The sequence below is a fragment of the Rhopilema esculentum genome, chromosome 13 (assembly GCF_057945365.1).
Source record: "Rhopilema esculentum isolate cy_ngs chromosome 13, ASM5794536v1, whole genome shotgun sequence".
In the NCBI taxonomy this organism is placed as follows: Eukaryota; Metazoa; Cnidaria; class Scyphozoa; order Rhizostomeae; family Rhizostomatidae; genus Rhopilema; species Rhopilema esculentum.
This window is the reverse complement of record NC_142827.1, coordinates 4,616,366-4,644,021: the sequence shown is the minus strand read 5'-3', so window position 1 is coordinate 4,644,021 and position 27,656 is coordinate 4,616,366. Positions and strand designations below refer to the sequence as shown.

The window sequence follows — 27,656 nt, the reverse complement described above, 5'->3', positions numbered from 1 at the left end:
TCTTGATGAACGACTCGACTGACCCCTCCACTGCGCAAAATATATTATATCAAGCTAAGATGTTGTGTTATCCATGCGGGATATGTTCAGACAGGTCAGTTAGATACGTATGCAAACGATTCTAGATATATAATGTTTCGAAATTGGCGTCGTTTCAAAATCCGTATGGTATATATATAACGCATTGCTATACGTATCCAAGAATAGGTTATTATACATCACGTCAGCAATCATTCAGTCACGTGACAGGTTGTAATAATCTACAAATACTATATGGTTTCTACGCTTCTACGTATAAGTTCCTCAAAGGATTGTCCTAGACCCTTTCCTGTTTCATAGGATATGACCGATACAGCCAAATCATCCAAATTTTTTAAATTTCTACATTTCATCTGTTAACAGCTAACAGAATCGCACTCTCAAATAGAAATCTGTAAGAAACAAGGCCTTAAAAGGGAGGATGTCATTATTTTATGATGATCTCTTACCATTGTCTCATATTTCAAAAGTAACATAGGAAAGTATTTCAAAATCATCAAATGTTCAATTCCTGCTCCCAAAACAGAAATGACTAGAGGTGCAAGTCGAATCACTTTTCAAGGAGGTGTCAGGGCAAAACAAAAACTCTATGTTTCTTTGATCATGGTTATCATTTCATTTTTCCAACAACAACATAAATGGACATAAAATACTGATAAAAAATAAATACGATACGTGGCTACAGCTTAACGAGAAAGATATGTGATTAAGAAATCTGGTAATATTTCCAACTCAGAAACGGACTACCAAAAGATAATGACAAAGTTTCTTTGAAAGTGTCTTGTTGAGTATCTTCGGGAAGTTATTTCTTCCATTTTCTTTTTCTGGAAACTTTTAATAAATGTATGGGCTCAGTAGCGAGGTAGTCACACAAGAATAAAGACTAGAGATATGATGTTGTCTGAAATATCTTAAGTATGGGCCACAAAAAGGATGAAAAACATGCAAAGAGGCCTTGGGTTTCTCTTAACATATGGAACATGCTATTAACGAGTTCCAAGACAGAAAGAAGAGGTAAAACAATGATATTGTAGCACAGTTGAACCCCTGTAAATTAGCACAACAATATAAGTGATCCTATTATATCGAATATTTTTCGGAGCAACAAACATCTAGAAGCAAATTAATAACAATTATAATATTAGAAGAGGCTATTGGGCCGCAGAATACAAGCCATTACCCTGGGTGCCAGAGTATCCATAATTTAGTCACAGAAATATAGTTCCGAAACTTTATTACAAGTTTTTTGAGGCTCTTGTACCCAGGGTAACAAGCCATAGCTACATCCCAGTATGGCTTTCGACATCTACATTCTCTAAAAACATTGCTTTACTAAGATACACTCTAGTTTAGGTTTTCAAACATATTTTGTCATCAATGCTGCTTAAGAAATATAAGTTATGAATATTAAATTGTTAAATTGTCATTTTAAAAAAGTCAAATATACTTAGAATGCAAACATAGACGAAGTAAAATGAAAACCCGACTAGTTTGCCTTGATTATTTGATAACAAATCTCAGTTCTAATAAACGATTCAAACTCGTTCAAAACATGATACTTTAGAAGTGGTATTTCGTAATATGACGTGGTAGACCCCGTATCTCTTACAGGGGATCTGACACAAGTTGGAAAGTTGGGGGGGGGGATTGCAAATTAAAGTCAGAACATTTTGCAACATAGCTGTATAATTTGCCGTAAAAATGGGGGCATGATTTAGATTTAGTGAGGCTGAGCAATGCTACTCATTCTAAAATTTGTTACTCATTAATATGGACCTTTAACGACCCTCAAATCCGGCAAAGTCCTTATTTTTTATGAATAATGTCATTGTACATAAAAGGGCGTGGCACCTAACTTTCATGAATTTAGCACACTCAAACAAAAGTGGCTCTGCTTTGACGACGAGCCAACAAAATTAGGTTTGCTATACCAACGACCATTTAAAATACCCTCAACATTATCGCATTTGAATGGTGTTGTAACTATAGCAATGAAAAAGTGACTGCGAGGCCACAGAAATCTATAACGTGGCGATGCTTAAAGCATTTCTAGTGTTAAGCCACGTAGATGTTCATATACGACGAAAAGCTAGGTCATTTGACAAAGAAGCGTTTTCAATACATATTTCATTTCCAGAAAAACTCGTGTCAGACGGTTCAGACTTTTCCTGTAGCCGGTAGCAGACTGTTTCTATTAAACTGTTTCTTTTCGACCCAATATAACTATTAGGGATTACGGAAAACAGCTAACACGAGCATTGAAGATGTAAAAGAACAATTTAAAGCAAGAATTTATCAATTTTTAAGAAACGAGGAAACTTCAAATGCATTTATAATTATCATAAAAAAGACGAGGTTTTCAAAAGGTAGAATTTACGAATACTAGATGAATCTAAATCTCAAACAGGAATTTATATAAAAATGCCAATGTAAACATTCCATCGGACGACAGTGCAAACACTCCATCAAGTAGTTATTATCTATTGTCCCCAGCATCCATTATGATCATTAAATGAGAGTCCACGACTCAAAATAACTGTTTTAACTTGCAATATACTGTTCGTATATAAAGTAACTATTAATGTTATATATTTATATATACGTTAAGAGTAACTCTGTATAACTTTGTTGAATTTATACTAAAGTTCTTCGGTATCGTGATATTAAACTCATGTGATAAAGACTTTCGGTTTTGGCTAGAATCGGAGTCGATTAACTCAAGTATTAAGAGTAATAGAAGAGGGCAGATGGAACAAAAGTATTCTGGGAACGTTTTGAACTAGCTCCCACAAGGCTTAAACCTAGTAGCACTTGTTTTGGTAAATGACATAAGATTACATTCGTAGTATCTTCTAATACTTGAATCCACTACCCTTGGAACAATTGGGATATATTATTTTGCAATAATAGTTTAATAAATATCGGTCGAAATAAGCCCACTAGAAACAGAAATAAAAGATGGTTGGTTAATAGTCCAATCTATTCTTGTTTTAATTGGATTTGTTCTAAAAGATTGTCGAAAAAGAAAGGCCAGGTGGAAATTAAACCATGGCAGCAAATCAAACAAACGATTTGAATTTAAGTATTCGCCATGACACTAGAATTTACGGTGTACAAAAGATAGGCAAAACGCAGTGAGAACTTGAATTAATTACTGAGCTGCTACCTTGAGACTGAAGAAGTATTCGTAGCCGCACTGGCACCTGACGACAAGGTTGTTGCTGTGCCTATACTCAACTGCGAGAAAGCGCTTTGACTCGATTCCAAACTTGACATTGAGCCTCTGCAAACGAAAAGAGGTCAAAGTTACAATACGATCATCATCAACTACCATATGAAAAGTAAATAATATTGTTAGTTGACGGTTTCGAGTAGAGAAAAAAGAAGCCCGCGTGTGTTTAGGGGGGGGGGGGGGCACACATTTTTCAAACATTTACATGTTTTATCAAATGTTAGTGTAATCAATTACAGACTTAGCAACCTGGTAGAAAGTCCGCAAAGTAGGGACTTATTAACTATGTATTATAATTGTTCATATGACTTTTACCTCATTAAAGGTTGTATGCTATTCATGCAACAGTACATTTGAACCAAAAAGTGGTCGAGCTTTGACCAGATTTTATACACAGGATCAGAGGGGCATTGTAACTTGCCCAATTTCATAAACACGTAAATTATTTTTTTCTGACAACACTCCGAGCTTGTCATTCATTGCCTGGACGGCTTTCCTTCACAGCTAGCAAACCAGCAAATACTATTTACCAGATTTCGGCAATTTGTAACATTTTGTTAAAAGATAACCTGCCTTCAAAGCAATATTTATCAGAACCATAACTCCAGAGTTCATTTTAATGGCTCCGTCTTGGTTTGATATTTAATCTAGTTTTCTCATTTCAATCCTCACTTGGAGTTACAATGAAACAAAAATAGAGAAAAAATGTCTAAAAAGCTTAGCTTAGAGCTGAAAGGTCTGATCTATCCTGATAAGAGATCGCTTTACAAAGATTTGGAGCAAAATAAAGCTTAACAATCGAGACGAAACTACGTTAATGATTGAGTAGTGTAACTATAATTTGATAAAGAATTCTCGAGCCAATTCGTTGTGATAATACAGTCTTATGGATTATGAATTTAAGAAAAAACTTTCTTAAACTGCTCAAGCTTAATTTGCATTCTAAAATCTTGAAAAAACAAAAAGTGACGAAAATGAAAACAAAAATGGCAACATAACAGTATTGCATAGCTGACCCTAAAACTCGGTCAAAAAGGCTTTGGAACACAATTCAGCTAAAACATTATTTTGAAAAGTGCTGGTTGCTAAGTTTACTATCATTAATATGAGAACGCCGAGGGGCTGAAAGGGGGAGAAGAGGCCACTGAAAATGGGTAAAATCCTAGAGTAATAAAACCAAGCTTCAGCAGAATTGAATAACAGAATGGAGCTTGAGCTCCTTGAAATAGCTGAAAAACATCCTTCTATTCAGTCTATTAAGGCTATGAAGATATTTGTACAGCTATCTTTGACACAATTATGTTGTTTGGGGTTATCTTTCAAGCAATAACTCATACCAACAGCAGCGGTTGCAAGCAAGGATAAGCAATTAAAAGAGCATGCCAAGCAGAGGGATGGACGGGCTTGTCCCTGGCCCCGTATCGTTGCCATCCTTTGACCAAGGTCATGAAATATAGTATTTTTGTCCGACCTTTATCTCACAAATCTAAGCTATACATTCACTGAATCTCAGATATCAGAACAAGAAATGGTGACGATTTGCCTCGAGTAACGACTAGCGCAGAAAGCGCAGATTTTTGTCGCAAAAGACGAAGACTTTTGTCTTTCTCGAAATAACTTTCTGTCCACACACACCATGACTGTTTTCAGATTTCCCCTTCTTCGCTATGATTTTCCAGTGAACGATGCGATAGCGGGAGAGTTCAAACAAGTCACGTGATCGAAAAATATACATTTGCTTGATTTTCAGAATGAAAAGCTTGTCTTTTGACTCCATACACTGCATGACTTTTGTCTTTGGTGGCAAACATAAAAAGTTTTTTATCTCAAAGATTATCGCAAAAGACAAAAATCTTTCGACTTTGACCCTACACACTACAGATTTTTGTTGCAAAAGATAAAAATCTTCGTTTATTGTGTGACAAAAATCTGCGATGTGCGCTAGGCTTTAGGCTAGAAATATGCTACGAGTAGATTCACACTTCTGTGGCAATCGCTAGTACGGGAGTCATTCGACGGGAGATGACACGGCTCCCCTTTGAACAGATCACTAAGCAACATCAGAAAGAGAATTCTTGAGAGGAGATTTAGATTAATAGCAGGTATTGGAAAAATGTGAGTTTAATTGGATGAAAAAGGTTAATTGGTTAATCGTTAGCGTCATCAGGTGTGTAATTACATCAGTAATAATCATTTCTTTAATGTCATTGATATCGTAACAGTTACTAATGGGCAATTAAATCCTTAATTTGTTATAGAAATAAAACAACTTGATTGATGGCAGTTTACCAAATAAACAAAGTAAGACACGTACTGTACATTTCCTGACACACGTTGAAAATATGCGTCAGCTGGTACAAATGTTTTTTCTATACTTGTCCTTCATCATTTTAAGTAGCTTTTTAGGAAATCGTTTTGAGAATATTGCTTATTGAGGCAGCGATGACCATGAAACTTGTCTGTAACTTTCAATAGCTGGCTTTCAATAGGGTCTGTAACAATCGGTAGCCTGGGCGAAGAGCGTTTCGTTGAGTGCGTCGATAAACACCCTGTCTAAAAATACTTGATGTAGATTCAGGTGAACAGTACGATTCGAGTTACGATGTACGTTACTGTGTACAGGGTTTCGTTGGGTGCATCGATAAACATAACTCTTACCGATTAGTCTTTGAGCTTGCGAGGAGATTTTCATTAAAGTCCGAATTATTGCTAGAGATTCCAAACATGCTGTATTTCCTGATGATGATCAACAAACAAGAAAAGATGTGACATGCAAAATCATCAGGGGGTAAGACAGGTTTTTGAAAGCACGAAACCCTCCTTAACCTTGTCATACTTTTTGATACTATCAACTTGTATCAATCAAGGTTGTCCATTACTCCCCCCTCCCCATGCACACCCTTAGATGTCTTTAGCAATTATCGATTAGGTAATAGCATAAGATAAGTAGAGTTTCAAAGTACAGTAAGAGACAAATTTGTGGGTTATACAGTTTGTTGTGCAAGCCCCTGTATGTGGTTAGCTGTTAAAAATTATCATAATCAATGCAGAGAAAGCGAGAGGAGTTCTGTTATTAAGAGGAGTGCACTTAGATGTAAGCAAACGATAAATCTAAACATCATCACGGGCAATAATTAAGGTCTGTTGAAGCAAAAAACTACAACGTCATTGCTGAAACATCCCAATTACCTTTTTTGAAAATGAACCAACATATTGTGAGACCTACAGGGCGGCCGAACACTGCGTATGCAAGTTATTCAAGCACAGACCCGCCGAGAGCTTTCTGAGGCCTGGAGCAAAAATAAAGATGGGGCCCGTGGTGACGTCATAAAACTTTGATTGCAATTGTTTTTATTGTTAGGAACTTTGACTCGACCTTTTTGGCCCTTCTCAGCTCGGTACCTGGGACAATCTGCCCCCACTCGGACGGGCCTGCCCAAGAATAGCAAAAGTTTCCTAAAAAGCAGAATATCAAAATTTACCTGAACTCGCGTGACGGTAGAATTTCGTAGTAGAACATAACCTTGGTTTTGTGCATGATTCTTGGGGCACCTCTTGAGGGGGTTGTCTGTGATGAGTATTTCCATTGAAGTATAAACACCCCAGGCTGTGTGCATATGTGCGTACCCTACGGTTCGAGAATCGTCGTATTAAGCACTGGATAGCTTGATGCGTGAAAAGGGCATAGGTAACAACCATAGTGTTATGGGTAGCATAAGGAATTCCCAGGAAGGGGGCTTACCACTCCAACAAGAAGGATAACGTAAAAATGAGCAGCTAAGGGAGGGCAAGGGGCTCAGTCACCCTTGTGAATGCCAAAAAGTAGTCTTTTTATTACTTTTTGCTAATTTTAGGAGAAATTTTCCAATTTGACCTTCTTTGTGCTTTTCATGGCAACAAACCCCTGGATACAAGCAAAGAAATCTGTCCTGCCCCCAAGAAAAGGAGATTGATTTTATGCTCCGTAAGGTGGAAAATGGCCGCTCAGCCTTCACCTGGCGCATCACTTATTAGAACAGACACGTTCATTGAAGGGACAAGAAAGTTGTCGTTTCCAGAATAAACCTGGCTTGCAACAAAAAACATTATAGGTTTGCTACAAAGACTAATCCTGGATTACTCAAAGGGGCTTTTGAAAACCACACAACTTTCCAAATTTGAAGAAAGTGGCACAAAATCTGCAAAATTCAAGTGTCAATAAGGGTTGGAACACTTAAGAAAAACGGCCACAGAAGAATACCCTGAATCAAAAATTAATACGCATAGTTTATTTTGAAACACTCCTTTCGTTAAACATCACATTGATATCTGAATGTTGAATGAAACACTTTTCAATGAATCAACAAGATTTTTCAACTTCTCCGTGCTATTCAGGATTAACGGGCAACGATGAGAATATTTTACGTGAATAGTAAATATTTCATTGGTTTCTTACTTGGACAGATTCTCCTTGCGTGCAAAGAATTGGTCGTTCAACAACAACAGCATCAATACCAGGCCTTATTCCTGACAATCTCGATGTCATCGATTCTCCGAGACATCCACTAGTTGTGACGTTATTAAGGCTTGCTTCACGAGGTCTCTTATGTCTCAGAACTGTGAACATTGTGTCACCATCGATGACGTCAAAGTCCCATGTAATTACTGATTCGGCCTCAGATACTGTTATCATAACCTATAGTTTAAATAAAAAGCAGTCTATTTTTACCCTTCAAAGGAGTACGCGAAAGTCAAATGATAAAATACTTTGAAACGAAGATCCAAAAATTTTAAACTCATTGCAGAATGCTCACTGTAGGGATGATACAGACAAAATCTTTTTTCATAATCTTGGGTCAAAGATAACGTACCATGAGATAAGGTGAGACGCCGTGTGAGCCTAATTGCCACGGTAACATTCACATCCAAGAAGCATCCAACAGATGTACGTTATAAATTTTATATATATATGTACGATACGATAAAATGTACGATAAAATACTTTGAAACGATGATCCAAAAAATTTTAAACTCATTGCAGAATGCTCACTGTAGGGATGATACAGACAAAATCCTTTTTCATAATCTTGAGTCAAAGATAACGTACCGTGAGATAAGGTGAGACGCCGTACAATTGCCACGGTAACATTCACATCCAAGAAGCATCCAACAGATGTACGTTATAAGTTTTATATATATATATGTACGATACGATAAAATGTACGATAAAATACTTTGAAACGATGATCCAAAAAATTTTAAACTCATTGCAGAATGCTCACTGTAGGGATGATACAGACAAAATCCTTTTTCATAATCTTAGGTCAAAGATAACGTACCGTGAGATAAGGTGAGACGCCGTACAATTGCCACGGTAACATTCACATCCAGGATGCATCCAAAAGATGTACGTTATAAATTTTAAACAATCAGAAAAACTATCGTTAAACGACAGGATTGAGTATAGCGTTTGGCTGTTGTGAATTTCAATGAATACATTGAACTTTGATGGGCAAAGAGGCTCCATCCCTTGTTGTCAAATCCAGAACAATCGTTGCGGGAGTTTAATCGAAATCTGAATCTATCTGAGCTGTCACAAACAATAGTACTTAAAGGGTTGAAAGGTTTTTTTTCTATCAATAGGGTAACATAAGTCTCTAACTGTAACGGAGTCTTAATTGCACGAATGCCGTGGTTAGATATCAGAATAAGACACACAAGTATAAGTAAACAGGTTATTACCTCGTGAGGAGAACCTTTCAGTACTTGTGCAGTCTGATATAAATCGGACCCAAGCCAACTTGACTCGCCTCCTTCGCCAATGTTGTGAAATCTGTGAAATGCTTTAGGAACCGTTTTTCCTTCCACCACGTCACACTGCAAAAGAACGACGAAGTGATGAGTAATAATAACGGCAAGTAATAGACGTTTGTTCTGTGTGCTTTGTTAAATTACCAGCACGATTTTCATTTTGTTGCAAGAGGATCGCGGCATCGTGGTCTGGTGCAAAAAATCCAAGAGAGTACTATAATTTCCAACCAAACAAGCTGGCTTCTGTTTAGAATACAACCATAAAATCAAACTTCCATAATGTGGACATTCGTGAGTTACCTCCAGTTGCTAGGGAGTGGCCGTTGTCAACTGTTTGCTAATAAATTTCTTTGACTGTAGGACAGATTATTTGGAAGTGGCTAGTTTAACTTTTCTAAATTGGAGGTGTCTAAAATAACCGTGAGTCGTTCTCGCTTGGAGCGTTGTGAATCCTAGAATTTTTGGTAGTAAGAAAACTTGGAGATATCACCAAATAACGGACACATCGCATACTGAAGTACTAGTATCGCTTCCATCTCTTGCGGACATAAAAAACAAAAGAACCAATCAGACGTGCCCCTCTTCCTCTAACGCTGTTTTTGATCCCCACCTGGGTATAAATTTTCTGCTTACTTCCGGCCATTATTTGATGTTTATATTCTGAAGAGTGTCGTACTAAAGTACTTCAGCGTGCAGTGCTTCCGCTGTTTCGTATGATCTTCAAATTTTGCGGTACCAACAAACTATAGTATGAAAATTTCCCTAGCCAAAAATCAAAACAAAGAAAAAGACTCATTGGATTGGCTTGTTGTGACCAATCAGCGCCTTCCACAGTCCTAGATAAAATTCAGTTCAAAACCAGCAATCGCTTAGCGTGAAAATTATTTTAGGTTCTGATTTCCAACGCTAAAATTAACGTTTCTACCTTCCTTTTTCACAAAGGAGTTAACATTGAATAAAATTTCTCCTAGAGAAACTGACAAATTTCTAAAAACAAAGCAAGAAGTCGTTTTAAGAACGACAATTAAACTTTATATGATCGTATTCTAAAAGAACTGGTGTTTAATAAATATGTACAATTCAGCCTGTTTTCAATTAAACAGGAACAAGACTTTGTTTTGCACGCATTTATAAAATATCAACTGGTACCTCACAATCTCCTCCTAAAAAACCAGGAATATATTCTGCAGGTATATAGTCTGCAAGCCCTCCAGGACCCTAGAAGAATATAAGATTGTAACAAAAAGATTTATTGGTAAAGGATATAACAGGTAAAAAATTATATGCCCTGATTTGACCTGTAAATTATGATTTTATAAAAATAACAACGATTCTTTTGTGGTGAAAAGGAATTTCATGTATCCATATTGCAGAGGTAACATCCCTTTGCTAGGTTAAGATCAAATATAATTCCGTGAGTTGATAGTAAGCTTTGAAGAAAAATGCCTAAAATTGATAACATGATTTACTTCAAAAAGACTCTTGTACGATGGACTGAAAAATGTATGGGGATTTCCTTTTGTCCAGAATCCAGAAAAATGCCCATCCCTCTCCCAACTAATAAGCTAAAAATTTAAAACCTTCTTCGGAAAATAATGAAAAAGGCCACGATCGGAGGTGGAAACGGAGTTCTATAGTTTTCTCGAGGTCATAAACCATACGACGGCCGATTTTTATTTTAATCTGGTTTGGCTCTAAACCAGCCCCACCCAACCCCGACCTGCCTCCCCTACCCTCTCCCCTTTTCAAGTCTCTCTGGTCAGTCGTTTATAAGTAGCTTTGCCTACACTACAAGCTAAAGATTTACTACTAATAACAAAAAATGTATTCAAATATATCTTGCTTTCGAGCGGCTAAAAAGAACCCTAAAAAGAAGCCCCGAATGTGATAACTTCGACCAGATAAACTTACCTGGTAATCGTTGCCGCTATAAATCAAGAATTTCTTTCTTGAGTTTTCGTCTATGAACGGACTGAGCAGCGTCCACACGACGCCGAACACACGAGGTGCTCTGACAAGCAACAAACGTCCAATAGTTTCGGGATAATTTGCTTCAACTACTTCTATGATATTCAGCATCGCTCTTACGCCTAAAAAGTTTAATAAAAATATGCAAAAACTTCAAATAAACAATTCTGTTCAAAGAATAAAAATGAAACTTTCAGAAAATTTCACTAGCCCCTTCCCCTACATTGTTCCCATGCTAAATGGCCTAATCTTAATTATAAAGGCAAAGTTTTAGCGTTATGATTGGGTATAAAAATAATTAGAGATACGAAATCCTCCAGGCAAGTATAGAAAAACCTTTGACAAACATAAAATCAATTTCCCTAACTTCTTGAAGAAAACAAGCTGTATGCATGCCTAACAAGAGGGGGTAAGGGTGTAAATTTCTACTAAGCCCGTAAGCAAAAAGGGGCCCGCTGGTACTTGAACTGTTTCTATCAAAAATATGATTTCTAATAGCATGGTGATTACGAATCATAACAGTACTGGGGAAGCTTAACAATACTCCATGAATATAAACTAGAACTAAATAAAGAAAAGTCTAAACATTTTAAATCACATTAAACGCCTTATTTATGTTATTGCCTTGTGTAAAAAGGGGTCCAAGCATCAAGCCTGCCCTAGGTGTATGCTTTTTCAGTTGCCTTCAATACAAGAGACAAAACATTAAGACCAGAAAGCTTACCAGGTCTCCAAAGATGTCGCATACTGAGCCCCTCCAAATCACAAAGGCACGTCCACGACCTATAGGGGAAACACGCACAAATAGTAAAAAACGAATAATCCAAGGAGAATTAACTAGAGGAAAAGCTACAGGAAGTTCTATAAAATGACTTTTCTAATACCATGTAAAACTTGCCATTTAAAAGTGAAGTGGAGCAACAATTATCATTTGGCACAATACTTGTAAAAGGGCTTTGTATTTTGGGCTCTCACAGTTCATTTGGTTTACAATGGGCACGGAAGATATTTGTTTTCGTAGATACAAGACCAAGATAAACCCTCCTGATAAAGCTGATAAAGATATCTGGTAGCTGATTTTTTAAACTGTTCAAACTCTAAAGCCTAATCTCGTCAGAGACATTTTTGAGCGCGCGCTCGAGGCGCTCAATCACTAGATTTCATTGGCTGAGCTCTTGCGTGAGCGCCTGGGAGTAGGAAAGAGACCTACTCTCAAACGCGTGCGAGCGAACATGAAACTGATCGCAGCGACCGTGATCATTCCCATGTACGCATGTGTAGGTTTGAGCGCCTTGAGCGCGCGCTCAAAAATGTCTCTGGCGAGGTGAGGCTTAAAGCTATGCTATTCACTATGGTCGGTATACTGAAAGAAAGGTACTTACGTCACAGGCTTGCCAAATATCCGCGTTGCTTCTTCGCACTTTTTTAAACCCTCTTCGTTTATTGACACAACCTAAAATCAAAGAACAGACATTTGCAAACAAGAAAGCATTTCAAAGATTCTCAAGAGCCACGATACACTCAACAATCATTACTGACGTATGTGAAGGTCTTGTTGGTGTATGAGTAAATATCAAAAGTAGGAAATGATTTTGAATGGAAATTGGTAGACAAAAGAGCAGCAAACCAGTTTCTTTGGGTACCTGTAAACCGGACGTTTATATCGGCGTATAACTGTCTTAGAAGGCACTTTCTTTATAGAAACATTTTCAAAATACAATTACCTGTTTCACAAACCCTTCCTCGCCAACAGACCTCAGAAGCCCCTTTATATCCATTGTCCCGAGTCGAATTAAATAGATGGGTCGGCTGTCTAAAAGTTTATAAGAAATGAATACCTAAATAAATATCAGCAATGAGTTTATGAAAAAATGCTACAAAAATTACTGATGAAATAACTCGTGGTGTCCTAATATAAAAAGCAACGCTTTTATAACATTTCAATGATTACCATTCTAGCCAATTTCCAATTATAATTAAAACCCTAGTAAACCAATCCTCTTTCTCCGTTAAGGTCGATATCACAAAAACACAGTCCTAAATTTTGATATGCGTAGCTTTACCGCTCGTACAAACAATGTTAAAAGAATTTCAAACAATTATTCTGTGGTACAAAATTTGAAAATGGTTTTGAAAAAAAGACCAAAAATTTTAAAACATAAGCTATTCGTCAAGGAATTCATCATTAGTAAAATTTTCTGATCAAGCCTTACTGATTGGGGGCAACCTTGACAGTCAGGTGTTCGCATTTTCTGGGTGGCCTTATTCGATCCACAACTGGGAATACATATTCTTACATTAAAATAATGTCAAGCAAAAAGCTTAAGTATGTTTCAATACTTTAGCTTTTCCTTGGCAAGAATCAGTTAGCAGCTGCCCCTCGGGAAAGAAAAGTTTCATCAAAAATAATTTTGTCAATTTAGATCCTTTCATTTCTTCCCGAAAGAGGTGCAGTCAAGAAATCAATAATAAGACTGGGAATCACCTTTGTCGTATTTATGCCAGCCACCAGGATAATACTCTATCAGCTCCGGAGGAGGGCTCCATGTTTGTAGAATAGTGTCCACGTGATGCTGCCGCCGCCAGTGAAGAGTGTTCCGTAACATTTCAAAAGCCTGGGAATATTCATAAAAGTGATCACGTGAGGCAGCAGCTATTAGGTTATAATGAACATTTTGCTATTAGCGACTCAAAACTGACATGAATGAAATACAAATATGTCTTATAAAACATAAACCTTCAAAGAAACAGCAAGTTTGAAAACTAAAAATTCATGGGCTTCTTTGAAAAAGCATGGAAATTGAAATAGGTTGAATAGACAAATGCATGAGACAAAAATTGTATTTTTCTATAAAATAAATGGCTGTGTATGCAAAATTTGCAATATTAGAGTTGCCACCAGTCCATTCATACCATTTGGCAGATTATTGATGAACTTCATCCAGTTTGCTAAATGGTGTATTTTGAGCTGCGTGGTGAAAAAAGACCACTTCAAACATTACCTTTTCTAAATTGCAGTCCCTAGCACGCAGAAATCGCAGCATTACAGCATCATCAGGCATCTGTGAAAGAAAAGGCAAGGTGCATCAGACATCAATTGTGCTTCACAAAATGTTCTTCATAGCTGTTCATCAAGCAAGTAAATAAAGGTACAAGACTGCGCCTAACAGATTGTTCGTAGTAAAGAATTCAAAAGACAGGCATACAGGCCTGTGGTATAGATGCACTTTGCACAAGAAAAAATCATTAATGCTTATGAGTTAAGACTGAGATGATTCATGCTCAAGTTGAACCTCTGCAAATTGTTAGAGGAAGGGAGAGACAAAGATGGGAACTCAAAAAGGTGCAAAATCGTAAGAATAAGGAAGTTCAGTGAGAGACAGTGACAAAGATATATGAGGATGACGTTAGTGGGCTGTTGACTGATATTTCGTTTTTATGGATCGTTCCATTGAAATTTCTTTCACGTGAAAGTGTCTGAAATACTTTTCAGTCATTTAGGGAAGTTTTTCAGACTCTTTAAACGTCTTTCGAAACAATGTATACACGGTGAAACACTACTGGATGAAATAATTGATTTGTCTGCATTCCAATGTCTAAAAGAACAATTTCACCGTGTATCTCGGCCTTTAGTCTCAGTCATTACAGAAACTTTGATTTATCAAGGTTTTTTAACGAGTCTACAAAGAATAGTCATTAAATCTTAATGTAGTTTCTCAATGTTCAAAGTATTTTGGAGTCGCTACAGCTATATCTTATGGCTTTCCATTATACGCAATTGATACCTGTCTTTAATAATGGATTATATGATGATAAACAAAACAGGCTTTGTCGCTCTCTTCGTCCTACTGCTTCTTAAAGATTTACAATTTATAACTCAATACTATTTGCTACACGGCTCATACCTTTCCTTGGTGAGTTGCTGCAACTTTTCTTCGAAGCTACAAAAGAGACAAAATAGATTTCTTAATTTTCAGCAAAGTTTACATCGGCTAGACACGTTAAATACAGGAAAATTTAATGTCGTGAACATAGAATCACATTTTGCAAAGCTCTAATCGAAATAACATCTATGGTGAATTTCAAGACAACCTTTTATTGGTTACAATATAAAACTTTAAGTAAGTAAAGAATTATTTAAATTATAAACATCCATTTTTTGGATCTTATTTGAAGCGCTGAGCGGCTTTTAAAAATCAATGCTAAAACATATCAAGGTCTGAGATCACACACTCCTCTTACAAAATGCAAACATGTTATTTTTAATGACAGGAAATGCAATTTTAGGTCGATTTTTTATTGCTTTACTTATTAATACAGACGAACTGGTATCAAGGGCTGCTCAAGATCCCCAAATAAGGCTGTAAACAACATTCGCTGCTGCCAGATCTGAGGAATCTTCCAGGTCCTTGCTTGTTCCATTCAGTTATTTTTGCAATTGATTATAACATGCATGTTGTAGCTGCTTTAATGCTTCGATGATTGTAAAGATAAAAGAAAACATTAAAAAGTAACCTTCATGAGGGTGCTCTCTTCAATAAGAGACAGGTGACCAAGATATCGCTCAATGAAGCTGTCCTCTAGTTTATACTCTAGAAAGAAACAAAGATTTATATTTTCACCGAATAAAAATTTATACTTATTCACAGCTAAACGGAACCTAGATTCTTTGTGTAGCGATTTTTCTCTGTTCTCCTCGAATGGTTAAAATAAAAGGAAAAGCCCAATATTTCTTTAACAGGAATTGATTATTGTAACCACTTTTTAGTCCAGTGAATTTTGAAAAACCCAGATACAACTGCAAACATAGAATTAGTAAATGTATGTGTAGAAGCTATTTCGCAGGACCATAACAGTAGGCCGCTTTGCCAGTGACAAGTTCGCTTCGCATACGGGCGGCAGAAACAAAATCCCTTTTAATTATACTTAGCATTTTCACACAACTCGCTTTGAAGAAGCTCTCACAGAGCTTGAAATTAAAATGTTTCATATCTGCTAATTAACTATTCTTCATTTGAAAGATTTGGCGATGAACGAACGAAAAGGAAAATAGGCTTACAACTAGAAACTTCGATGCACTAGCGCACTGGAAATAATCTTGTAACGAAACTAGCAATATGCCCGTACAAATCCCTAGTCTTTCTTGTTAGTTTCAGAGTTTGTAGCAGATTTCTTGCTCTTAAATAATGGGCAAAGGCTGCGACACACATTGAATTAAAAGTTTCATTGAAGAATTGTGAAATATAGAAATTAGAGACCAAATACATTCAACTGGTGCATCTTAGGTAAGTAAGTTGTCTATATGAATAAAAGAGGAAATATATAAAAGATGTTTAATTACTGACCTATCAGAGATAAACAAAGAAAAATGCAAAGGAATAACCGGAGCTGGCCATGTCGGTGGGGAACATGATGTCAAGATGAAGCATTTCTTTACAGGAATTTTATATTTCCAACAATAAAAAACCGAAAACTGAGGAAACTTTCAGCATTGGAGTAGTCTGTTGATTTTTTTTCGGTTGGTGAAATACTTTACAAATGTTCCATACTTCTTCACTTTTAAAAGTGATTGTAGCACGATTAAAATGGATCTTTGAGGATCCCTGATTACTTGAAGTTCAAGATTTTCGCTTCCAATGCAATTGGAATAGAGAAAACTATGCACTCGTATGTTTGTTTCTCAGACCTTTAAAGACCCGACAACGGGCAAATACTGTTTTCTAGCCTAGCCATGAGCTAAAAGAGCTTGTTTATCACCCAAAACTCGTTGCTCTTACGAATAAAAGTTTAAAAAAGCTTTGAAATGTCAGAAAGAAAGCATTGAAAGACTGCACCATCTTCATCATTTTATAATTTATAGATGTCTTTCTCCTGAATAATGGATGAACATCAGAAACGGTTGTTGTCCATCTCTGGAACACCGGCACATATATGGAAAACAAGTTAATGAAGGCATTTAGCGGCGTTTTAGAATATTTGAACACCTGGTTCCATTGCGGCAATTCTGATAAAACAGCGGCATGGCCTACAACTACTAACGATCCCATAGGACCAAATTACAACTGGAGGCGGCAACTCAGGACTGGGTTTGCGGTCTCTCATCAACGTAATGTTTTAAGTCTTTGACCTCCGATTAGCCAGAAAAATATGTCAAGTACAAGGGATACGATTAGTCAATCCTCCGAAATGCCATCTTGACACAGTTCTGACACAAAAGCGGGCAGCGGGTGACAAGGAACAAAGGAACTACCTAAAAAGGCTCTGATTAGGTAGCACTTTCTTGATGGACTCAATAATTTGTTTAAGATGGGTATACCGAGTCTAGTGGCCACAACGCCACTGGTCCTATGCATAAACAAGTTCAAAGAATCACACCATTTAACGGTTCTAAAAAACTAAAATCATCAATAAAATTGGAATGTCGGCGCTGAAAACTAAAAAGTGCTTCTTATATTCATCATAACATTTACTGATTTCAAATTGTAAGAAACCCGAGAATGTCACGGTATAACATCATACGACCGTTTTTAATGCCCCTAAAAATAAACAGTGATGCATCTGGAAAGTTAAAGAGTAGCCAAACGACGTTTTTTAAGTATCTTTCACTAATATTCCGTTTTGATAAATTGTCTTAATGGTAGAGAAGCAATTTCAGCTTCCTGATATGCCGGTCATTTAAACGGGCTGACAACAGTCTCTATTCACATGAAAAATTGTATTGGATCGGTCAATATCCTCAGCTTTTGCACATGTTTGAACCGCAATAAATGTTTAGAACAAGATTAAAAACCAAAGTCGCATGAATTAAATAAATATGTAAGTGACCTTAATGAAAGAACATACACGGTATAATTTCCAAATAACTTAAACATACATTCTTAAAAAATGCTACCTAACTTACATAGGCGAAATGATCAGCAAGCATAGCACACTGTTAGGTTATCGTCCGGAGAATTGAAAAAACAGGCGGGTTTCTTTTAACGAAAACCAGTTATTTTTACGGTTCACGAAGAAAATTGACTCTGATAGCTTGGCCTACTATCTTCTGAGGGTTGAAAATCTCGATCAGTGAGAGTCCAGACTGACCTGAGACACATTTCTACCTTCAATTGTAATTTTTTGATCTGCACACGAATAGCCAAAAATATCTGCTGGGCCCTTTACAATTTTGATTTCTTTTCTAAAGTGCGGGACCCCTTTCTGGCTACAAGAAGCGCTGGGACATAGACCGTGCTCCTCCCCCTCGAGACCCCTTAAAAACCACTACAGAGTGAAATGATACTCATATCAAAACGACATTTCGCATATGACCGTTCAGGTTTTATGGATTGAAGGAATTACTTTGTGCGCAGCAAGTGTCAATTAAAATAAAAAGAGACAGGACTTGTAGCTTACCCTGCAAAGGTGGGGGCTCAACAGCTTCCTGTATAGTTTCAGGGTGAATTTCTGTTGCTGGTGGTTGGAATGTAGGTTCCTCGGGTTGGTCTTCAGCCTCGCTCTCAATAGTCTCCTCAAGATCAGGTCTTTCGATGGAGCTCTGTTTCTCAACAGTGCTGAGAAGCCTGGGGCGACCCTTCGATGACTCAAACGGCGGTATATGCGTTACGCCCTGGCTGATCAGTTCTTTAATATAGTGAAGTATAATCTCTTTTCCCTAAAATACAGAAACCAAATTGCACAAATATTAACAAGACCAATTGTGAGAATTCACAAAAAATGAAATGTCATGTATGCCAGGGTGAAATATTGGTAATATCTACTTTCCAATAAACAAATATCACATTTGTAGGTAGGCCACAATTGAACACGCCATTTTGTTGTCTACCAAGCATACAACTCTATTAGGGGTCTGGATCTTACACCAGTAATAGCAATAATTCGGTATGAATACAAAAATCATCTGCAATTATTATAATTATCTAACTAACTACAGGATTTTAATGTTGAATATTGAAAACACCTTCGGGCTTTTACTTTGCATATTGTTGGCTTTACTCTTTCTTCAATTTTCAAACAGTGCCTTTATTGATCACAGTACTTGCAATATTGTCAATGTTTACCCTGTATAAATATTTCTCTCACTATAATCATTTTTATTGTTTGCAAAACAAGTAATTTCTCTTTACATTCTATTGACTGCTACTGATCGTCATTATTTTCTTCACAACACAAATCCATCAGGCGGCCTAACTACTGCTGGTTTCTTTCGATAGATCAATTTCAGCCCACCTTGTACAAAACCTAATGAAGACTGGTCATAGCAACATGGCAAAAAGTTTTCTTCACAACACGGATTGAAGCCAGAATCAATAATGACTTCGATCGCTTTTCAAATATCAAAATAAGGAAAATCAATCAAAAAACCTAACACTGTCCTGTTCTATTTTCGTTAAAAACGTTTTGCCAAAAAGCATTAACACTTTTATAAGTTTCTTTATTTTTTTAACACGCTTGCAGGTTTCTATCAGATTGCAGATTATTGTTATTAGACATTCTCAATCATAAATATTTAAAATTTATTTTGGACACGGACATGCCAAAAAACCTATGTTGATTCAATGACATGGCATTTTATACGATTTCAATATCGATTTTGCCATTCATTCCAAATCTTTTGGTTTAAGAACTTAATCACCTTTTTGAGGTTATTTGTGTACGCTTTGATTGCCAGCTTCTCAACAGCACTTTCGAATCCGAAAAAGTTTTTCACATCAAGACTAGCATCTTGTTCAAACACAGTCCAGCTAGGATTTTCTTGGTGCACCTGAAATAATTAATCAACATTTTAGAGCTGAAGGTAAAATGATGATACAGGGATCGGCGAATTGAGCTTACAAAAATCGGTTAAAGAATTGCAAATTGCGCTTAGCGAATCACACAGTTGGATTGCGATAAGGCGAAAACATATGTGAAAACACTTTGAGATTCATAGCGGTTTGATATTGTTAAATCTTGAAATCAGAGGACCTTACGAGAAAATTGGCACAATTAACATCTGCTCTGTTTGCAGAAATAAATTGATGAAATATATTCGGGTAACAAAAACAACAGCAATCGGAAAACCGAAAAGCAACAGGATTTTTCTTACATGTTGAGAATACAAATTGGGCACTCATAGTTTTTAGTGGAATAGGCAAAGTACACAACGATGCTAATACTTGAGGGGAACGATTGCATCTGGAAAAAAGGTCATTTGGTGTTTCGGTGCTAAGTAGTAGTTCTACAAACAACGTCTATATTTTCATGAAAAGTTTTGATAAGATGCATTTCAGCTTAAAGAAGGTGGGGGATAGGCAAAATACAGAACAACTCGATGGTTTTGTCATTGAGCCCGACTAGTCATAATCACTAAAATTGAAAATACTCACGCTGTAGTAGCAGTGCTCTTTGATTTCAACTCGGCTTGCAAAACTATCGTTCCATGCTTCAATCTTCAGAGTCCTGTCTCTTCGATTCAAACTGTTTCTTTGAATAAAGTATACGTAGTCCACACCAGCAATCTAAAACATTTAAGTTTAAAAAAATTGTTATCTAAATTTCTATAAATGAGGATAATGGTCAGAATGGATTAATAAAGACATTGGTTTGGAACGACGCTCGGCTGGAAACATTTTGACCATATTTTTTCATAGAAAACGATCAATGTTTTGCACGCAGGTTTTTCTCTAGGTAAACTGATATAAAGAGCATAAATCGTTTTCTCAAAAGGATTATTATTTCACACACACACCACCCCCCCCCTCCCCCTTCTTGAAAAGAGAAATAAAACGTGACTTTAAACAAAATTGTATTGCTCGTCGCCATGCATTTATACGTGGCCTAAAAACTTGCGCAGTAAGACGAATTGTTTGAATGCATATGCGATTTATTATCAAGAGACAAAACTTAAAACTGCTAGTGAAAATGAAATGTCAAATTAAAAAATATAAAACAGTTCTTATTTAGCCAGGAACAATGAACTTTAAAATGATGCTGGGAAATGAGAGAAAAAGTCATCCTATATTTTGTCACAAAAAGTAAATACGTTGATTAACTACAATCTTATCTGCAAAACGCAAACCTAGACCAACACAGTTTTTCAAAAAGGATCATGTTTTACACTGATATCATATCTATTCGGAAACGAGAAACAGAGAGAGAGAGCTGTTGAAATTGAAATTCTTCTAAGAATAACATAATCTTTTTCAGCGTATCAAACTGTCCTATATTGCAAAGTTTTGTGCCGTAGCACTAAAGTATGATTGAGATGCGATATTACTGAAAGGTTCTGGAGCAAAATAGCCTAGTCTAAAAATAGAAAAAGGGGGAAATTTTCAGTTAGGTTCTATATACTATCTTTTGTACCGTATCAAACTGCCCCCTGTTGTAAATTTTCGTGCTATTGCACCTACTTTCAAAAGAGATATTGTAATAACGGCGTTAGGGGCTTTGGGGAAAGAGCCCCAGTCTAGAAATAGCCAAAAGGGGCAATTTTCAGTTGGGTTCCATAGATTGCTCAACAAAATAAACGTTGATCAAGCAGTACAGAACAGGTGAAACGCACAAACGAAATCTAGAAGCAGTATGGCATTGTTTAATAAACACACCAAATCACTGCTAGACGACTTGGTGAGAAACCCCTATTTTTTATGTTGAGATAAGCTTGCAATCGCTTTTTTAATTATGCTTTCTCCAAAGTTTGATTTAACAAATTCTTCCAAGCTCCCGCTGAAACAGAGCCGGAAATAAGCTTTTAATTCCTGATGCTAAGTGCAGAAACGAGAAAATATTAATTCAAGAAAGACCGATTAAAAAACAGATAAACATATTTTTACACAGCAAAAACATCTGCGTTGCGAATTTAATTGTTTAAAGGCTCCTTCTGGCAGATTCAGTAAAAGGATGCCTAAACAACAAGCAAATGTGTTAGAAACAAACTCTTCTGGTCTTCTAGCATCTTCCGAAAACATCTGCAAAAGCCAGCGCAGAATACAACATTTTAGTCAGTAAATAGCAATTTGAAACACCCTTTAGAATACAAAATGTCAAACGATGGCCAAAAAGAAGAACAGAAAATCGTATCAAGATGTGGATCGAAAATTGAGGTTCGAAAATGATCAGAGAGGGCAAATGATGCCTAAAAATGTAATTGGCTCTTTCCCAGACCAAACGAAGCCATTAAACATAGAAGAATCGAAGTTACAAAACGAAGTCCTTCGGTCTAAACCATGAATTTTCTGCTTTGATATACATATCCTAAAACAAAACAATCACAAAATAGCTGAGACAAGCTTTATTTCATCTTCTTCTTTCGTAGCTGACGCGTTGTTAACATTCTTCTTTAATCAAATTGGAGTAAAATATTGAAACAATTCTGAAATGCTACGAAGTATTAAATTGCTTCATTTAATTTTGTGCAATTCTCAGCACAAAAAATTGTTCTTTGAATACGATCTATGAGCCATTAGAAATTTAAGCGAGGAATATGGAATTCTTGTTCTTCCACATTTTCACAATGATGTAAAGAAAGTGAGTGAAATTTAGCTAAATGGATGCATTTAGCAAATGAAGAGCACTGAAAATGCGATTTTGAAACGATTTATCGTGATAACAGCCCTAGAATACTGTCGACGCAGCAACTGGCAATGAAAGCTTCACAAGAAACGATTTTCTCACAGGCCTTTAGTCCTCAAGTACAGGCAGTTCATTAATTGAGGCGGATTCAAATTGTGTGCAACAAATGTCTACCATAACAAAAGGATTGACCACAGAAGGAACGTCATAGGTTTCCTAAAATGGGAATCATAAGATAAAAATTCTGAAATTCAAGAAGCAGATGGTATACAATTATTGTTACAAAATCTTCTGGCTTAATGAGGCACGTAGGCAGACTAGGTCAGTGAACTTAAATGAAATAAAAACATAATTCATTAAAGAGTGTCAGGGCGGCATCGTTAAAGTTGTCATCTAGCTTTTAATATATGACCAAAGTTGTACATGAATAGACTTCACGTCTGCAAAATGTTTCAGCTTTAACGTAACAGAACGAAATACTGTCCCGATGCTCATTTTTGAAGAAATTTCTTCAACCGAGGAATTTACGATCCTGGAGGAAACTTTTGAGGAAAAGAAACTTTTGACAAAGATCTTAAGGGATTTTAAAAATAATTAAGAAAAGGATTCATAAATATTTCATAAACAGAACAATTCAATTCATAAATTATAGTATGTATTATTATGATCATCAATTTTACAGAATAACGTGACTAGACATATGCTTAGACGAAACAAAAATGTTGATGGTTTGTAAACTTCTTGGTTTCGAAAAATTCCTTGATGAAATTTTCTCGAATTTTGAGAATACACTCTTTTTTTTATAAGAAACATAGGTCGATGTTGAGTACTCCAATTTCTTAATGTTACGGAAATTTCACTACTCAATTGTTTCTTAAGAGTTTCTTAATTATGATGTCAAGAATGATGTTATGAAATGTTCGTGACCTTTTTATCACGTCAACAGATTCGCTTCCGTTCTGATGCTGTATTAAGATGTGGGAATTATATTTTTATCCCTTGTGCCTTAAATTTTAGGTCAACAGGGCAATCATGTTCTTGGATTTTACAAAATTTCGTTGCTCTCAGTTTTATCACGAATTAATAGTTTCTAAATTTTTTTTGCTTCGAGTACTGGAATTTCTTAATTTTTTCTGACTGTCCAGTATCCGTCTCTTATAGCCAGTTTCTTATAAAAAATGAGTGTATTTGACAACCCTGACGTCATTATTACCAAAGTAACAAAGGTGAGCCAGCCTTAGGGCGAGAAACAAGTGAAATTGTTCTGGCGACTGAGAGGAAGCATAAAAGCAATCTTCTGTTATTGCAGCCAAAAATCAAGAATCAAAATTACTAGACTGATGCACAACAGGATGGGATACTATCATTCAATTGAAATCTTTCACTTGTTTTTCATAAGAAGTCCATATCAAATGGCCTTTTGGCAACAAATTTCATTAGCTTGGCCTGTTGGAATATTTGTTTGCTGTGTTAGCTGTGGTTGGTGAGCAAAAAATTAAGGTTTAAAAAGAAAATCTCGATAGTTGCTGAATATCATATTCGTAAGAGTGGGTACCATGACCCTAGCTTAGGCGACAACGATTTAGTAATTCAGTCAACTAGCCCATTAGACAATAGCCATTAGACATTAGCCCATATGATAATTGGAGTGTCTGCCCTTGAAAAACACTAACAGCTCAAGCAAAAACATATTTGAAAAATTCTTAGTTAATTATTCAGTAAGGTCTGAAGCTTAAAGCCTATAAAAAACTTATCAAAGGTATACCTAATATAATCACTTCAGTTTCTGACCTAGAAATACAGATCTTACTGTTTTTTAAAAAGAAAATATTTGGAAAGCAATGTCAAATTTAAAAAATTATAATTAATTTATAATTCATGTGGAAGCCAAGAATATTATATAAATTCTATAGTTAACCTGCAATGCTTGAATTCATTCAAGTTAATTGATTCATTAAAACAAAAGCTTCTGCAATGCTGCAACCACACATTCAAAAATATTTCCAGCAAGATTGCATACAAATCATTCAAAACTAAGAGAGCCATATTTACTTTTATTTAAGCAACTATATTGGCTGGTTTATTAAAACAATAAAACTTGCAACGCTGAAGCAAAACTGAAATTTTTTTTATGATTTTAACTAGATATTTTTATTTCAAAAAGCCATTTTCTGAAGATATTTCTGTTAATACAAATTATTCAGTAAACGTTTTTGTTATTGATCTTTATTGATTTGGGTGATAATTTCAAACCTTTTACAAAGGAATTTTAATTTATGTTAAGATTCAAAGCTGCAAGACCTTGTTTGTCATTGTTGCCTGGTCACACCATTGTTTGTGCATTGGCAGTTTTAGGGGAGGTTTAGGGGGACCAGTGCCACAGCCCTAGGCCTTGCACTTTTGGTGGTCAGAAGGGGCCATGCACCTAAGAAAAAATGGTACTTCTGGCATTCTGCAATCAGCAATTATACCAAAGTCAACTTAATATTTGTCACATAAAATGATTAAAACAACCAATATCTTGAACACAAGAGTTTTGCTATTTTTAGACTTACAAACTATATATTTACTTTACCATAAGTAGACTTTAGTGGCTTGGAAGTGTTTAAGTAATTATGTTTGATTTTCAAACAACAAAACCTAAAGTATTTTTTTTTTATCTATATTTGTGATAGATTTTGCCTTTGTTTTGATCATACCTCTGGACCAGAACATTTTTCCACCATCATAAGGTGAAATTCACAACTTGATCCTGATCTCAGGCTTAACTGTTTCATTAATTATCAATTCATGTCAAGACATAGTTACACATTGTTTTAAAAAGTCATAATCTCATGCATTTAGCAAAGATTATCTGACAAATATCCCCAAATCAGCAAATGTTTCAAAAATTATGAAAACTCAGTAGTCAGCTTTACTGGTAATGAAAATGAATTAATTCTGTGTTGAAGCAGACCCCAAGTTATATTTGATTCTAGACACAAAAATCACAAGACAATTGAACAAAAACCTTTCTTAAATTCAGAAGCATGTACTTAGACCACACAAAATTAAAATGGGAGTTTAATAGAAACCTTTCTTGAAATTCGGAAGCATGTGCCTACATTGCAATTTTGCAGTGAACCATTAATATTTTAAGTGAATATATAAATATATATATCAATTAAGAATCAAGGTAATTTCCCTACCTTTTTGACAAGGTATGGTGCATCAACGTTAAGTTTACATTTCCTTTCAATGATATGGATAGCACCATCATCACTTTTGTATTCATGAACAGTTTCACTGCCAAGGAATGCTGGTATCATTGGACATGTAGGGAACCTCTTCTCATAAGCCTGTAAGAAAAATTCACTTTTGCTAGGTTAAATATTTACAGCATTATTATTCTGTTTAAACCTCTGAAGTTACGACAAAACCAAAGCTGAAAATGTTACATCGATTTTCAAACCTTTCAAATTTCTCTTACTTTCAGAATTTTTAAAATTTCTCTTACTTTCAGAATGATTTAGAAACTGTTAAATGCAATTAATTAAACACCACTTACAATTCTTCTTGCTTCCCTAGAGTTTTTCTACTTTAATTTTATTTCTATTTCAAAGCAGTTGTTATAAGTTACTAATAGTATTATAAAAGTTTTATTTTGTCAATTTGTGTAAAGTAAATTAGTCTAGTTTTTGCATGTTAAATTGTAGGTAGTGGTAGTTCTGGTTTTTCTGTCTGGAATTACATTGTCAATTGATTTTATTCTCTTTACTTATTTAAGCGGAAAAATGAAGTAGTTTCAGCATAAATCAGACATTTTCAAGTTCCAATAACCAGCAGAAATATGGCCAACACTTAAGATGAAAAATCAGATGATTTCCGTAATTTATTATCAATTTTTTTCCAACTTCAAACTCGATTTGCAAGCCAAATGATTATTTCTGTAGATTAATTTTCGGCCATCGAAATTACGCGAATTATTCACCCTGCTACACACGTCGTTATAAATTATCTGATGAATGAATTCACCTCGCGGGGAGCTACAAATTATGTTTTGCGAAAATGAAAGAGCGTTTTATTGTTTTGTGCGGACATCGTTTGAGATTCAAAACAAAGAAAAAGTTTAATATTTTAGCCTTAAGGCCGAGGCTATTGATTTGTTCAACCTTACGTATTTTTGTATACACTTTTGAATGAAATAATGAAATTTTCGAGGACGAAACATTCATTATAATGAAACGAAAACCGGGAAAAATCATCCAAAATATATCAAAATAACTTTAAAAATTAGGTGATGCTATAGGAGAGTTTAGAAACTCGTCTTCGAAAGGCACACAGGAGATAAGTTCCTGTTGGGACAGGTTTCCGGGAGATTTTCAATGATTAAATGCAAAGGAGTGTCACATTGTTTTCAATCATGAAGTGTGGAGGAAGAGATTTACCTGTGTCGGTTATAATCGAGTTCTTTCTCTCGCATAATCAATTAGCAACCGAACTGCAATTTCGAATCAACCGAAACATTCAAAGTTTCATAAAGAGCCTGGAAGAACTCATCGCAAATTTCGTGTATGTATGCATTACCGAAGTTCAAACACCGGGTGCTATATTTATGATGAGCTAATAATAGGGATAGGCCACAAATCTTTAAGGGAAGTAGGTTACTGCGTGGCTTAAATTCCTCATAAAGGCTGGCTGCGATACAATCGCGGGGATCAGGATAGAAAACCTGAATGAGCCAAAATTACTTGAAAATTACATTGCAGAACATAAGTAATTTAGATACACATACCGCCATAACAAGTTCAAATGGGTGCTCGTACACCCTAACGGGTGATTGATATTCCTGCACCATCTCTCAAACATTGATAAGAAACGCCAGTTGCAAGTAACTTGGAAGAGAAACCTTGAATTAATTCGTTCTAGGCGCTGTAATTATCATCTTGAAATCAATAATCACCGATCGTATCAGACATCTCGACTGCTATTTATTCCTGAGTGGCAAGGATTTGCCACAAATGACTTTATCATAGCAGGCATCACCAAGCCACCCCACAATGCAACGAGACTCACCTGGGGATATCTCCATTTG

General features: G+C 35.9%; 2 protein-coding genes across 4 annotated transcripts in view; one reads left to right on the top strand and one right to left on the bottom strand.

Annotated features, from left to right (window-relative positions):
- Positions 1 to 629: 629 nt before the first annotated feature.
- On the bottom strand, positions 630 to 27,581 carry LOC135692243 (SEC14-like protein 1). Of its 2 annotated transcripts, XM_065210321.2 has the most exons (19): positions 27,357 to 27,581; positions 25,771 to 25,920; positions 20,398 to 20,529; positions 19,665 to 19,793; positions 18,425 to 18,683; positions 15,545 to 15,621; positions 14,935 to 14,970; positions 14,032 to 14,091; positions 13,515 to 13,644; positions 12,754 to 12,842; positions 12,412 to 12,482; positions 11,754 to 11,812; positions 10,973 to 11,151; positions 10,211 to 10,279; positions 8,993 to 9,127; positions 7,707 to 7,946; positions 6,754 to 6,899; positions 5,930 to 6,007; positions 630 to 3,322 (listed from the first exon to the last, which is right to left on the bottom strand). In XM_065210321.2, the coding sequence occupies exons 1-19, from the start codon at positions 27,417 to 27,419 to the stop codon at positions 3,202 to 3,204; spliced, it is 2,223 nt and encodes a 740-aa protein (XP_065066393.1). In that variant the 5' UTR covers positions 27,420 to 27,581; the 3' UTR covers positions 630 to 3,201. The 2 variants fall into 2 exon arrangements, with proteins under 2 accessions (XP_065066393.1, XP_065066394.1); XM_065210322.2 differs by lacking the exon at positions 5,930 to 6,007 and having other exon boundaries at positions 27,357 to 27,579.
- LOC135692244 (uncharacterized) overlaps positions 15,606 to 27,656 on the top strand; it is a 44,842-nt gene continuing 32,791 nt past the window's right edge. Inside the window, exon 1 of one of the 2 annotated variants that reach the window (XM_089112126.1) lies at positions 15,606 to 16,314. The gene's annotated coding sequence lies outside the window, so the exon portion shown is untranslated. Of the gene's footprint in view, positions 16,315 to 26,610; positions 27,134 to 27,656 lie in introns of those variants that run through there. The other variant, XM_089112125.1, reaches the window with a different exon arrangement.

Coding starts and splice junctions, on each gene's coding strand:
- LOC135692243 (XM_065210321.2), bottom strand. CDS start 27,419: ATGGTGCAGGAATATCAATCACCCGTTAGGGTGTACGAGCACCCATTT. Junction 18,684..19,664: donor ACACAAATAACCTCAAAAAG/GTGATTAAGTTC, acceptor TCTGTATTTTAG/GGAAAAGAGATTATACTTCA. Junction 10,280..10,972: donor ATAGCGGCAACGATTACCAG/GTAAGTTTATCT, acceptor ATATTCTTCTAG/GGTCCTGGAGGGCTTGCAGA.